Source organism: Protomyctophum parallelum (assembly GCF_964188405.1).
Source record: "Protomyctophum parallelum genome assembly, chromosome: 9".
In the NCBI taxonomy this organism is placed as follows: domain Eukaryota; kingdom Metazoa; phylum Chordata; class Actinopteri; order Myctophiformes; family Myctophidae; genus Protomyctophum; species Protomyctophum parallelum.
Window position 1 is genome coordinate 22,219,920 of NC_139706.1, and position 15,598 is coordinate 22,235,517.

Here is a 15,598-nt window from a genome sequence, read left to right on the forward strand (position 1 = left end):
GGGTACCCCCTGCAGGCCCCTCCAGACTTGGTCTAGGGTGCCAGTATAGACAATGGGTAATTTGTGTGTATAGTATACACACAAATTACACAGGCCTACAGTGTGATAGCCTACTGATGCCTATAGCTGTGTCACTCTCACACATCCACATTGGCTTTACACTGCACTGGTTCTTATTGATATGCCATTTGTTTCCAGTATAGGCCTAGGCCTATGTTCTAAATGATTGTGAAAAGTTATTTTGTAGACTTGGATTTGTATTACAAAACACACACTTACCTGGCAACAACGTGTTGTTTTTTGGCATAGTCATCAGGAAGACGTCATTGTGTGTGTAATTATATTTGAGTTATGTGTCCTCCTGGGCTAATTGAACAAGTGTGATGATACGAACATGAACAATGTCACAAACATAATAATAGGCCTAGTCTGCCAATTTCTATTTCCGTGGAGTGGAGGTAAAACCATAACCTTTCTTGGCCACACTGTCTATTGAAACATTTAAAGAAATGTGTTGGTGACACCTAATGGACAAACTAGGAACAACCCTCAAGTCATTAAAAAACCAAGAGCAGGTTTCTGTTGGTGTCAAGGCAGATGGCGGCTTAATAACAAAACATTATGCTTTTTACTTTTTTTATTTTTAATGACTATTTTTAGGTTATCCAATGCCATTTATATTGAATAGTTAACACACAAAAGTAACAGACACATTGAACATCTTGAATCTGGAATCTCTCTTGAATTATTTACATAATTTACAAGCATACACTGTATAGGCTATCTATAGCAGTCAAACAATGTGTGTGTGTGTGTGTGTGTGTGTGTGTGTGTGTGTGTGTGTGTGTGTGTGTGTGTGTGTGTGTGTGTGTGTGTGTGCGCGCGCGCACACGCGTGCGCATGCGTGCGTACGTGTGTGTGTAACCCAGGCCTAGGCATTATTTAACTGTCTCAATGACTGACATAAATGTTGGTGCAAAGATATAATATAAATAAATTTACACCAAAAGACAGCAGAAATATTTTACACATTGTATCTTTAGAAATATTATATTCTGATATATGACAGTGTATTGAATTGAATGAACAATGACTGTATATCTCTTTTTAACATCTCCTGGATATCCAGGTGAAACATCTATAGCATCTTGTGGAACATGTCCATCATCTTAATGCCAAAATGTAACAAAGTAACACCTTGAAAAAACAGTGGTTTACAAACTTTCTGTTGGCAAGGCACATATAAGTCAAAATCACAATTAAGGCATGACTTTGTTCACAGCAAAAATATCTGATCTGCAAGCTCACAACAGCGCATTTCATCATGACACGTTGTGAGCTTGTAGATCGGCAATTTTCTCCATTTTTGAAAATATGTGAGAAAAAACAACAATAGGCCTACGTTTGTTTTTGCCCATAATGACATGCCCAAAATAAGGATGCCAGATTGAAAGTAGGCCTATATATATATATATATATATATATATAGGCCTACATATATATTGTTAGGGTATGTAATTTGAAACAAGGGCGCATAATACTGATAGGCTATAGTAAATCAAAGAAACTATTATAAAATATATTCATGTACAATACGTATTGCAACAATAATGTGTTTTTGTCACAATATTGTAAGGCACATCATTCTGGAGTGGACACCAATGTGCCTCAGCACCCCATTTGGGAACCGTGCACTCTCTATACTGGAGGATGAGGAGGAGAAACATGAGGTCTGATCACTGTGGAACGGGTGAATGACGCTGGTGGTCAGACAGTTCTGGGCCTTCCACCGCCTCCACAGGCAGGTGGTGGTGGCTGGTGGGGATACCTACGGGAGGCCTGTACTTCCTTATGGGGGTGAAGCCATGTTGGGATGACGACAACTCCGACAACTCCCCAGGAGGCAACTGGACCGGGGAGCGGACTGGGCGCAGGGGGGGAGCCGGGGGCCGCAGTGGGAGGGGATGTGCCAGGGGAGAGGGCAAGGGGCTGCGGTTGTAGCGGCGCGGGGTGGTCCACACCGGCCTTTCCAGCGTGCCACCCGAGCAGGAGGAGGAGGAGCGGGGATGGGAGACGGGGATGTAGGGAGGGTGGCTGCTCATTTCTGACTGCAGGCTCACTGGACTGCCGGGCCGCTCTTCAAACCGCTCTAGAGTTTCCTGCAACAGGAGAATGAGGAGATTGATTAACATGGTGGTAATGTACACCGTCCACAATGGTCAAAAGGTGCACGCACATCCACAAACCGCAACGGGTGCAGGATCCAAAATATAACTGAGAAAGGAGAGAGGAGATCCGCACACCGTTTGAAAAGCTCCCAAAATAATTTATTGACAACAGAGCGGACAAAAGAATACAACGTTTTAGCCCTGAAACATGACTGCCATGATGATTATCATGACAGTCATGCAGTAACTGCACCCTGTTTTTGGCGCTCGCTGCATTTACAAGATTTCCGTATATATAAACATTCAGATTTCAAATATAAAGTACTCACAAAGTGTCCCACGGGTGTTAGTTAGTAGCAGCACCAGCGATTAGAATTGCTGCATCCCGCGTTGTTTAATAAAAAGCATTTTTATCCGAGCTCCCCGGCTACTTTTTTCAAACGGGGTTCGTTTGGGAAATCCACAGTTGCACACCGGGAGCGCACTCGCCTATTAGTCTGTATTGGCAGGGCGGTCAGCGTACCTATATCGAACACACCGAGTGCCACCCTACTCCCGACCGATAGGGGCGCGTAGTTGAAAGCCAATGGCAAAATAACAGCTCGGATAAAAATGCTTTTTATTAAACAACGCGGGATGCAGAAATTCTAATCGCTGGTGCTGTAACTAACTAACACCCATGGGACAAATTGTGAGTACTTTATATTTGAATTCCGAATGTTTATATATACGGAAAAGTTGTAAATGTAGCGAGCGCCAAAAACAGGGTGCAGTTTCTTCATGACTCTCGTATGAATACGAGAGTCATGAACCATGGCTAACAACGTTTAGGCCTCACGGGAGTATACCTGACGAAGGCCTGCGAGGCCGAAACGTTTTTTTGAGAAACAATTCTGAAATGTAATCTATAAAGTTAGGATCTTGTCACAAACGTCCCCTAATTGTAACACTGTTTTTTATTTTTTTTATTTTTTTTTCTTACATCTAGACAAAGCCTGCATGCATGCGTGTGTGTGTGAAAGAGAGTGGCAGTAGGCCTATAGAAAATGTCACTTACATCTTCATTGAGAACATATAGAGGCATGGGACTCCTTCGGCCCAGAGTTGTTGGTTTAGGAACAACATCGACTGTGAACATGAATAGATTTGGTTTAGTATTTGTGTTGGCTATGTGCTGTACCTCTTTGCCGAAAAAGAGCAGACCAAGTACAGTGGTTAAATGTCTGAAAATACACATTAACATGAATCTGATACATCCCACTATACCAGAATCAGCATAGTGTTGTCTGGTTGCTAGGATCGAACTTACCAGCACTCCACGTGCCTCCCAACCAACCCCAGACTATTCATAAGTGCCTTGGGTCTAGGCCTATTATCCCGCCCTCAATGTCTTCACATATTATACAGTTAATATAAAACGCATTATTCAGGCACATTTCAGCCAGATCTTTGCCATTAGGACCACTCTACACAACGTCATCAAACTTTTTTTTTCCTTTTTTTCCGTGGCAATAGAAAAAACCAGCCGCAGATTCATGAAAAAGTTGAATCTACAATGCAATTTTAATACATTATGTATTGGGGGTCCCTGCTTCATCTATTTTTCAGTTAAGGGGTCCTTGACCTGAAATACCTCGAAGACCCCTGGGTATAAATGTAGCTCACCATCGTAGCCAATTTCATTCTGTTCCACGTAGACGGGGGCTCTAGGAGGCTGAGGAGGGGGAACAGGCCGGTTCTTCTTTCTGCCAAAAAATATAAACATTCTTGAAAAACTGGAGATGACGTCACTTTTTTTGTTACGCTGATTGTCTGAAGGGGTTGTTTGACAACGCTGTACTCCCGCCGCCAACCATGCATTAGCAGGCTCCAGACTCCAGATTACAAATTAATGGAAATGGGTTGTGGTTATCTGTTTATCTCCGACGTCATTCATCAGGAGTGGATAGATAGAGTGGATCATATAATTCATGCAGTCATATAATTGGGAGATCTAAAGGTCAGAGGTCCTTCAGTTCTTGACCGTTCCCATGACCGTCTACCATATTGCCAGATTTCGTCGAAAGCGGCACAGAACTGCCAGACCTGCAAAAAGTGGCGGAAAAAGAATTGTAGAAAAATAGGGGCCTTCGCACCTTCAGGTCCATAATAATAATAATAAAAATATTACTTACGACAACATACTGTAGCCTGATAACTTTAGGCTGACACTTTGTGATGTATATGATTTACTCCCTATCTGTTGCTATGGGGGGGGAGAAAACTGGTCATTGTGTGTGCACAAACTTAATTACGTGTGCATCTGTAGCTGTGTGAAAAGAGTGAGACGACTCATTAAGATTCTAATCACGTCCTGAAGTCCAGCAACAGTTGAACCACAGAAAGGGAGTAGAGAGAGAGAGAGAGGGAGAGAGAGAAAGAGAGAGAGAGAGAGAGAGAGAGAGAGAAGAGAGAGAGAGAGAGAGAGAGAGAGAGAGAGAGAGAGAGAGAGAGAGAGAGAGAGAGATAAAGAGAGAGAGAGAGATAAGAGAGAGAGAGAGAGAGAGAGAGAGAGAGAGAGAGAGAGAGAGATTGGATATAGGCTAGAGTACTTACTTGGATGGCTTCCAGCAGGCACACACAGTCACTAAGGTGATGAGTAGGAATATGCCCCCGGTGGACAGGATAATGTACAGCGAGCTACGTCCTAAACCAGAGAGAGACAGGGGTCAGGGGTGAGTGTGTGTGTGTGTGTGTGTGTGTGTGTGTGTGTGTGTGTGTGTGTGTGTGTGTGTGTGTGTGTGTGTGTGTGTGTGTGTGTGTGTGTGTGTGTGTGTGTGTGTGTGTGTGTGTGTGTGTGTGTGTGTGTGTGTGTGTGTGTGTGCGTGCGTGTGCAGTGATGGATGTTCACATGTTTGTTGTTTGTTTTTTAAAAGTATCAGTACAACCATAGAAATAATATTAGGAAATATATATTTTCATGTATCAAAATTTACTTGAGTAAAAATTAGAAAAGTGTTGGTATCCAAATGTACTTAAAGTAACAAAAAAAAGTACTCATTGTGCAGGAGGTCCCATTTCACAAGTTTGCAAATGGGTATAAAAATCCAGGTCTACAGTACAAGCTCACAACACGCCGCAGAGCTTGTAGATCTACTGTTTTCAAATTGTCAACGCATATACTGTAGGAACATTGGAAGTACTAAGTAAAAAGAAAAATACCTCAAAATTACACTTAAAAGTACACAGAAAAATACCTCAAAATTACACTTAAAAGTACACAGCACTTTGATACTTTCCACCACTGCTGCAGTGCCAACACTCTGTGGGAACAACAGACCCATGCAGAGTGCAGTCACATGTCTTACTTCTGCTCTGTGCTCAGTGTTCTGTCTCTAAGATAGTGAAACCTTGCCATGCTTTCTGCTCGTATCAAAGAGGTACAGTTAACCTACATATAGGTCCAAGCATGAACCCTCATCAACATACAATATGATAAATAGCTACATATGTAGTGTGCAAAGAAACTAGGATACCTGGTAAACATCACATCAGGGTCTAGCATCAAAAACATGCTATATAAATAGCATATTGACATTTGTAGTCGAGAAAAACTCATCAAAACAGGAACAGTTTTATGAGCCTATAAAAAAGGTCCTCACAAGCATACCGTTTGTATGTCTGCACAAACAAACCCCCAAGACAAACCCCCAAGATGCCCACACATTTCTTAGTCAAGTAGCCCAGTTCATGTTCATGCCAAAAAGACTTTGGCAACCACCACAACCTCTCACCTACCTCATCCATTTCAATAAAAAGTTACATTTTAATCGGTGAAGTGGCCTAAAATAAAACCAAGGTCTATACCTGCTTTTATTGCCTGCGGTAAGACATCTTTTCTCAGGTGGACATAGTGTTTAATACCAACTGTCCAGCAAAGATATTGAGTTAATTTAGGGACTGGAATAGCTCTGGTCCATAGCCTTACTGCTTCTATGATTCTGCCCTGCAGTAAGACTCTGCTACTTTCGCTTTTAAATCTGGAACTCAGACCAGCCTCTCCTCTTTAGCGTAAATAAAAACGTTTTTGTTACTCACCAAAACAAAGGCAGGTTGTGTCATTAGAAAGCCTACTTTCCTTAGTGGGAGCACTCTGAGCCCCCCACCACACATACCTGGTACCTTTTGGGCAAAAAGGGATTTTGTTTCCACCGGAAACAAAAATACTTTTAGTTACTCCAATGCGCCCTCTACTGATATTGCCCAGAGAATTTCCTCATAGAGAATATTTTTCCTCCGATGCAAAAAAGTACAGTTTATACGTGTGGTGGGGGGCTCAGAGTGCGTCCACTAAGGAAAGTAGGCTTTCTAATGACACAACCCGTCTTTGTAATGGTGAGTAGGTCAAACATTCTTGAGATTTCCACTAAAGAGGAGAGGCTGGTCTGAGTTCCATGTGAGATTTAAAAGCGAAAGTAGCAGAGCCTTACTGCAGCAGTATGGCTATGGACCAGAGCTAGGACTGGAAGTCTAGAAGGGCAGGAGCTCAATTAGTAACACCTTGAGATTGTGCAAAACATTGCTTTTACGTCATAGGCCTACATGTAACATGGCTTTCTTTACCCTACACTTTATTCTCCCAAAGTATACGATCCTTGTCACTGCCAACCTTTTTCTTGTTGTGCTTTGGAGGGTGTAGACTAGACAACCACATGTCCCCTCTGGTACACATGGAGTCACCAGCAGCTTGTTTTCAGCTGACAGTAGGGAGTAGTGTATCTCATCCACACACTATTCCCAGTTCCACTCTACTGAACAGTCACCTCACCTGAACTATAACCCAACCTGCAGGAGTTGGAGACAGAGACCGTGCTCCCCTGCTGGCTTGCCACCCACACGGACACTCTCTCTCTCTCTCTCTCTCTCTCTCTCTCTCTCTCTCTGTCAGATCTATACAATCTATACCCGTGTGAAGTGAGGGGCGCTCTTTTTTCTTTTTTATAATAGAAAATCATCATACATCATTTCATTGTGTGCTCACGCACGCACGCACGCACGCACGCACGCACGCACGCACGCACACACACACACACACACACACACACACACACACACACACACACACATACACACACACACACACACACACTAAAAGATGGACATAGGAGGGGCCCCCCTCAGAAATAGACAAACTGCAGCTTGTAGATTGGCTATTCTCAAAAACCTCCAAATGTTTAAACTGATTATTAACCAATCTTGCTGGGGGCCACCTGTGTAACCTCCCCTCACTTTGACAATCACTGTCGTACTGTGGCAGTATAGCATCACAGCGCCACCTAACTGTAGACGGTGAGATGGACGGGCGCGCTCCTCGTGCTGCTGATGGGGTTGTCCACGGTGCACGCGTACACGTCGTCGTCCGACATGAGGACGCGCGTGATGGTCAGGACCTTCTGGTCATGTGACAGCAGCAGGCGCGAGTCATTGGCCAGCACGTTGCCCCCCTTCAGCCAGGCGTAGACGGGCTTGGTGCCGTTGCTGTGGAAACAGTGTATGTAGAAGTACTCGCTGTACTCCAGGACGGAGGACGCCATCATCTGCACGTTCGGCTTGGACACGGGAACTGTGGACGACAGAAGGCCAATGAGCAGTGGTGGGGAAAGTATATTATACAACGTACTACTGTGTAACGATTTACGGGATTTTTGGACAGAATCTGGAGGACTAATATAAAAGTTGGCCTCCTGGTGGCGCTATAACAGGCCGTTTGGGGCAGAGGTTTAGTGTTGGCATCCAGTGTGTGTGCAAAATTTGACATCGACCGGGTTAACGGTGCCGGAGATTAGCTACTCACGGACGGACGGACACCCGGACACACACACACACACACGGACGGAGTGCAAAACATACATACAGTACATACATGTACTCTCTCACCATGCTTTCGGCCTGGGGGAGACAATAACCTAAATGAAAGCAAGGGCTCGCAACTCGCTTTGTAATGTTCCAGGTAAGGGTTAGGGCTGATTCAAACTCCTATTTTACCGCTGTTTCGGCGCTGTAGTGCCGAAAAGATTTTGGCTCGTCAGACATTTTCAGTAGCACCGAAGAGCCGACTTTAGGACGGTACCTGTCCCCCCGAACCTCAAATGATGTCAAATTGTAGGCTCTACAGCGCCGAACCGACTTTTATTCGGCTCTAAAATAGGAGTATGAATCGGCCCTTAGGGTTAGGGTTATTCACAAACACAGCAGGCAGGACATACAACGTTTCGACCCGTATCGGTCTTTCTCAAGTACAGTATAATACTGTATTATATATGATATACTTGAGAAAGACCTGCCTGCTGTTCGTGAATAAAAGTTACCTGGAGCATTACAAAGTGAGTTGCGACTCTGCGCGCCTTGCATTCGTTTGGGAACCCTGGACACTGCCAACGGTCGCCATACACATACCGTCGACGGAGAGCTCAACGGAGTGCTCCCCGGTGAAGGAGTCGTCGGTGATAGAGATCTCCACCTCGTACGAGCCCTCGTCGGACAGCTGCAGGTTGTGCAGCAGAAGGGAGCCATTCTCGAACACCAGGACGCGGTTGCGGTACTCGGGCCTCAGGTTGCCGATGACGCTGGTGCCGATGGACTGGACCACGGTGACGGGCTTCTCCCGCTCCCTCTTCAGCTGCCACTTGATGACGGGCTGGTCGGCGCTGCGGCTGGTGTAGCTGACGGACAGGAGGGCCTCCTTGCCCACCGTGCCCCTCACCGCCTGGGTCGGGCTCGTCACGTTCACCCCCGACACCTGGGTGCCTGTTGTGGAGCAGTGGTGGGAAAAAGTGCTCACATGTTTTACTTATTATTAACCCATTCTGACCTGAGATCAGATTCTAAAAATGTCTTCTACATGTAGATCTGCTATTTTTCAATAGCTAAAGCACAACATAATAATAATAATAATAATAATAATAACACCAAAAGGGGTTCCCAAGTAAAAGGTATCAATACAGAAATACTAAAAGTCCGGAATTCAATATGTACTTGAGTAAAAGTACAAAAGTATTGTCATTGAAATGTACTTAAAGTGCCAAAAGTAAAAAGTACTCAGACTCATTGTGCAGCATTTCTAGTTTTCAAATGTATAAAAATAGAAGATCTACAAGCTCACTGTGAGCTTGTAGATCGGCTATTTTCAAATGGCGGAAATGTATATAGGGCTGAAGTGGTTAATGTTTTGTAATAATAATCAAAATCTACGAATTAACTAATCTCTGAGCAGAGTTTTATTTTTCCTTTTTTTGCCGATGGGTTCCCAGATTGCAAAGTATAACTAAAGTTTTCAAATAATTGTAGTGGAGTAAAAGTACAATATTTATAAAAGTAATGAAAATTTTAAATTACTTAATTTACTGTGCTGATATACCCTCTGGTAACTGTGGTTAACCACATGTATGGCAGCCATCTTGCTCTTCACTGTAAAGGTTAGACGCTGGTAGTGATTTATGTTTGTCTAATCACAGCTCCTACAGATTTATGGGGGAACCATTGTGCCCGTGCTATACTTCAGCTCTGCCTTGACAACCACATGCAATAAATCTGTTCCCGTCACAACATGCGGTCGGTAGGTCTGATTTTTTTTTTTTGCGTGTCGCGTCTCACAAGTGCAGATCTACAAGCTCACAAGTTACAACAACACATCACAGCACGAGGCTTTGGATTGGCTATTTTCAGTGACACTGCATGGCCATTTAAACCCAATTACTATTGAATCTTGCATTTCCATTGTGTCACACCAGGCAAGCCCCCATGCAGGTCATCGTGACATCACGTGACGTCACGTCAGCCCCCATATATGGGGCCGCGCCGCCCAGGTCATCGTGACATCACGTGACAGTATGCGACCTGCTGTCACAGTTAAGCCCATATATGGAGATCCCTGATGCCATCAATATTGGCCAGGTACTCTACATCTGACCTCAGATCTCCATATAGATATATGTCAGAACCTGTTCTGCATTTTGACTTATACTTGTCCATTCAAACTCTAGCCGGGCCAAAGTTATTAGTGCAGCCTCACCCGTCAGCCGGCGAGTTCTCAATATACCCGAAAATTAAGGCCTAGCCCTACCTGGGCCCTCATCAAACCCTGTACACTCAAGATAATGTCCCTTAGATAAAAACAGACAGACGACCCATATTCACATCACATATTCAGACAAAGATACAAAAGTACAAACATCCTATGAGAGAGACCAATAAATAAGAAGAATGCAAACGTTACAATTCATGAGAGAGAGAGACCAATAAATAAGAAGAATGCAATGTTACAGTTCATGGTAAATAAATAGCAATTCCTCACAGTTCATCGTTATTACAAAGCAGCTTCACGCTGTAAAGTGCGAGTGAAAAGAGGGTCAGCATTCAGGAGGCGAACAGCCTCGGGATAAGTGCTGTTCTTAAAGCGGGAGGTATTGCACTTTATAGAGACCAAAGTCTTTTACCTGAGGACAGAGGTGCAAAAAGAGAGCTGGCAGGGTGGGAGGGGTCGGCAATCACCTTCTGCATCCTATGCTTGGTGCGAGTGGAGTAGATAGAGGAGACAGATGGGAGGTCGAGGCTAATGATTTTTGATGCCGTGCGTACCACCCTTTCCAGCTGTTTCCTTTCTAAAATGGTTGTATTTCCATACCACACTGTGACTGAGAAGATGAGGACACTCTCCACAGTGGCTCTATAGAAGTGAACCAAGTCTATACTGTATGGAGCTGACCTGTTCTGACATTCCATATGTTCATCTGGCCTCATCGAGCCCTGTACATTCAGGACTGCTCCTTATGGCCAGTACAGAATATGTTGATCTGACCCCCCCATGCCAAAGCGCCAGCGCTCACCCAGTAGTCTGCCGTCAACGAGGCGGATGCGTGCACGTGACCTCGCCTTCATCTCGCTCTCAGGTATACTGGTATAGTATAGTATAGTATAGTATAGTATAGTATAGTATAGTATAGTATAGTATAGTATAGTATAGTATAGTATAGTATAGTATAGTATAGTATAGAAAACTGTTTTTATTAAACCTAAGATCACTAGTCTGTGCTCAGATTATAAGGCCAGTTTATATTGAATGAACAGGTCGTTATTTTGGGTTGGATGAAGAAGGTCAAATCTGCAAAATGTGTGATCTCAATGAAATAGAGAATGCAAAGCGTCCCCTGCTTAGTGCAATTTAGGGAACATCTTACGAGCTAAAGCAGAGCAGAGCCCTTCATGCCACATTGAACTGTCTGTCCATTTCCATCTGTTGCAGTAAATGGTCCTGACTCAAGTATTATTATAGGTTTCTGCCGAACACACCACAAAGAGCTAATGAGAACTAAGACAGAGAGAGAGAGAGAGAGAGAGAGAGAGAGAGAGATAGAGAGAGAGAGAGAGAGAGAGAGAGAGAGAGAGAGATTGATTCAGCACTATCCACTGTTCTCTAAATTGTGGCAGTAGCAGGCATGGCATCGCCTCATTGCCGTAGTAACCATTTGGTCCGCCTGACAGGCGTTGCCAGGACGATAAGACAAAGAGCGGGATTGTTTTGGAACTAAGTTTCCTCCCATGAAAGGAGAAAGGGGGAGAGAGAGAGAGAGAGAGAGAGAGAGAGAGAGAGAGAGAGAGAGAGAGAGAGAGAGAGAGAGAGCACACATACGGGAGGGAGCGAGGGTGGGAGAGAGAGAGGGGGAGAGAGAGACTCTTTGTCATTGGCAGAGCAGCAGTGTCACACAGGCTGCAGTGATTGTGACATGGTGGGAGCAGCAGAGTAAACTGGACGGTTGGTACGGATAATGATGGGATATTACACTGACCCTTACTTATATCAGCACCAATATAACACACACTCTGCAGAAGACATGCCTTCACATCAACTAAAATAGAGTTCTACATTAATTACATGGTGTGTGTGTGTGTGTGTGTGTGTGTGTGTGTGTGTGCGTGTGAGAGAGTGTTTGTGTATTGTGTATGTACATGTATATGTGGATATAGATATTGTTGCTGTATAGTTTTGTGTCAATTAATGCCCTATCATGATCATACTACAGCGTAACACAATAGTATCAAAAGTCTAGGCTAGTAGATACAAGCGTGAAACACGGTGTGAAGCGACGAGTTTTGGGCTTGTAGATCTTCTACTTTTGCTGCTTTTGAATTTGAATCCTGAAAAGTACCAATTTTGGACATACAGTTAAGTCTGACGTCACTTTCAGTAGAGGGCGCCAGTCCACAGGTTCATGTATTTTTTTATTTGCATTGAAATCCCCCCATCCCCATTTTAGGTCGCTTCATATAAGAACTGTGTTTGAAAAATAAGACAGTGACGTCAGGACTTCGGTGCTCTATGAGGTTTCCACCCAACAGAAACTCAAGACATGCTCCATATATGGCCAGACCTCATCGAACCCTCTACACTCAAGATACTGCCCCCACTGCCACCCTCTAGATCTTGGAGTAATGACCTATTCTGCCATTCCATATGTTGATCTGTCCTCATCAAACCCTGTACACTCAAGACACGCTCCATACAGTATATGGCCAGTACAGAATTCAGTCCATATGTTGATCTGACCCCTCATGCCAAAGCGCCAGTGCTCGCCCAGCAGTCTGCTGTCACCCAGGCGGATGCGTGCACGCGACCTTGCCCTCAGGGTGTCTTACTGGTAATGTTAAGGGCTCATCATAATATGGGTATAAAGAATCACACCTGTGTGAAGTCAGGGGCGCTAATATATTAAAGTCTAACTCATGTTGCTATGATTAGTCGATGTAATGATGATGTAAAACAAATGTGACTTGTGACTTGAGTGGACTCGGTGCATGGGGGAAGTGTCCTGAGTAACTTAGTTCAATACTGAGTCAAGTCCAAGTCAAATTAAGGGCGAGACCGAGACAAGACCGAGTCAAATTATGGGCGAGAACGAGACAAGACAGAGTCAAATTATGAGCGAGACTGAGACAAGACAGAGTCAAATTAAGGTGAGACAAGACCGAGTCAAATTAAGGGCGAGACTGAGACTGAGACGAGACAGAGTAAATGAAAATATGGACTCGAGGCCGGACTTGAGGTGAGTCAAGGACTCAAGTACTACAACACTACTCATGCTCCCCTTTACAGTACAGTAATAAAGCTCTTCCAGTACAGTACATGTCCACAATAGCGGAGGCCGGTCCAGGCTCCTTTGAGCTCAGGAAGCTGCAAGCTGTGAATAGAGCAGCTACTGTGAACGAGACTAGAGTAGACCATGCTACTGTCTGCCCAGGGTAGAGTAAGGACAAAAACAATCCACACAGCATTATGTAAGGACAGAAACAATCCTATGGCTAATACAATGTTAATGTACAGTATAGAATAAAAACAATCCTACGACTAATGTATTGCATTGCAAGGACAGAAATAATCCTACGTTACAGCGTAGGGGGTGACAAAAAAAGTAACCACTTAAAACGTATTGTCTCCACTAGGCCGAAGCCATGGGGAGAGAGTATGTTTTGCACTCTGTCCGTGTGTGTGTGTGAGTGTGTGAGTATGTCCGTGTGTCCGTGCGTATAGTCATGTGTTCAAGACGGATCTGTCCAATATTTCATATTCCATCGTAATTGGCTAACATTGGCTTTAAAAGTTTGCCGTATTGGCCCGTTTTGAACAAAAAGCCTCAAATCATGAACGCAGCGTGCAATTTACATGAAATCTTTCACAGACTTTCCTACTAGGCTGAGGAATATATCCCACCCTTTTCACATTGGCCTCTTATAGCGCCACCAACAGGTGGATGTTTGCAAAACACATTTTTTGAACAAAATGCCTCAAATCATTAAATTGCCATCCAAGGCATAAGAAGAAATGGCACCCTTTTCACATTGGCCTATTATAGCACCACCAGGAGGCCACAACCTGACCTGCCCTAGAGACCTGTGCCCCGAGGGGCACTTTATCTAGTTTGAAATGTAGTGGAAATTATGGTTCCACAAGCTTGCTGTGACGCATTGTGAGCTTGAAAGGAATTGTTTGAAAGTTTGTTCACCTAAAATGACGTGACCAAAAGTAGGCACACCAGGTTAAAGGACTTTCTAAGCCAATAATTTGATGACTGGGTCAATAGGAGACTCTTTGAGTATCCTACTGAGCCTCCGAGTGACTCCGCCGGTCATTAAATTATTGGCTTCGACAAAAACTAAAAAATCTCCATGAACTCAATGTGGTGTGTAATAGGCCTATGATTGCAGACAAGTAAACGATGTAGAGGAACGGATGTGGATTGTGATTCACTAAAGTCAAATCAACGTTGCAGATCGACAAGCTAACAACAATGCTTCGTGTTGGCTATTTTCAGCAAAAGCTCCAAACAATAGCAGAAAACCGAAAAGACACTAGCATATAGCCCTGAGAGACTCCACTCAACTTATTAGCAAAAGGCTGATGCACACCTCAGAAGGCTAGTGACAGGTGCGTAGGGCAAAGGTTATCTTTGAAAAACAAAGAAGGGTCCTGCACACTGTCAGAAACTTACCAAAAACATTTCGGTCGATTAGACCTTCATCAGGACAGACAATGGTCAATTGTCTGTCCTGATGAAGGTCTAATCGACCGAAACGTTGACCAATAAAGAGCAACATTTTTGACAAGTTTCTGACAGTGTACGGGACCCTTCTTTGTTTTTCAAAGATAACCTTTTTAAGACTCCACTCAACCACAGGGTTTAAGTGGTTAAATATGAACGCTATGGGGTGGTGGCATCCCATGGGACCCCAATGACGCCCCCTGGACTAATACAATACAGTATAATACAGGCCAACAAAAAAAAACCCTGTGGCCAACACGGCCTACATGGTAAGATTTTATTCTGAAACTGTAAACTTCCTTGATATTTTACCAAAAATATTAATATATCAATAATAATAATAGATCATAATAATAATAACTAGATATTCATAAACCTTTCAATAAGTAGATTTCAGAACATTATTTTGCTCCCCCCCTCCTGTTCTTCTTGCCTTATATGAACAAACGCAGACTTCAACCTTTTGTTGAATCCATTCATTTCACAGTTTTGCGCTCACCTGTGATGAAGACGAGGAGTGTCAGGACGAGGCCAGAGACCTTGGGCGGCGTAGGAATGCGTTTCAGAGTGACCGTGGAGGAAGAGGAGGTCCTCTCTGCCTTCATGTTGAGTCTCTCTTCCACCCAGCGAACATGGTTCATCCAGCCAGCCTCCCACCGCACCACACAGCTCTGTGTCTGAGCGCTATACACTCTCACTGGCCTTCCCCCGGCCCCACTGAGCCCCGCTCTCTCTCCTCATTGCACCCTAGTCACTCACAGTCAACAACAGCCAACAGTGTGTGTGCGCGCGCGTGTGTGTGTGTGTGTGTGTGTGTGTGTGTGTGTGTGTGTGTGTGTGTGATCGCGTGTGTGTGTG

At 44.1% G+C, this 15,598-nt stretch overlaps 1 protein-coding gene across 1 annotated transcript; it reads right to left on the reverse strand.

Moving 5' to 3' along the window:
- Window positions 1-1,736: 1,736 nt before the first annotated feature.
- On the reverse strand, window positions 1,737-15,345 carry hepacama (hepatic and glial cell adhesion molecule a; the record flags this gene model as incomplete). Its single annotated transcript, XM_083773170.1, has 8 exons — window positions 1,737-2,159; window positions 3,226-3,296; window positions 3,834-3,913; window positions 4,764-4,854; window positions 7,489-7,770; window positions 8,604-8,954; window positions 10,643-10,807; window positions 15,240-15,345. The coding sequence occupies 8 exons, from the start codon at window positions 15,343-15,345 to the stop codon at window positions 1,737-1,739; spliced, it is 1,569 nt and encodes a 522-aa protein (XP_083629296.1).
- Between the last annotated feature and the right edge of the window lie 253 nt (window positions 15,346-15,598).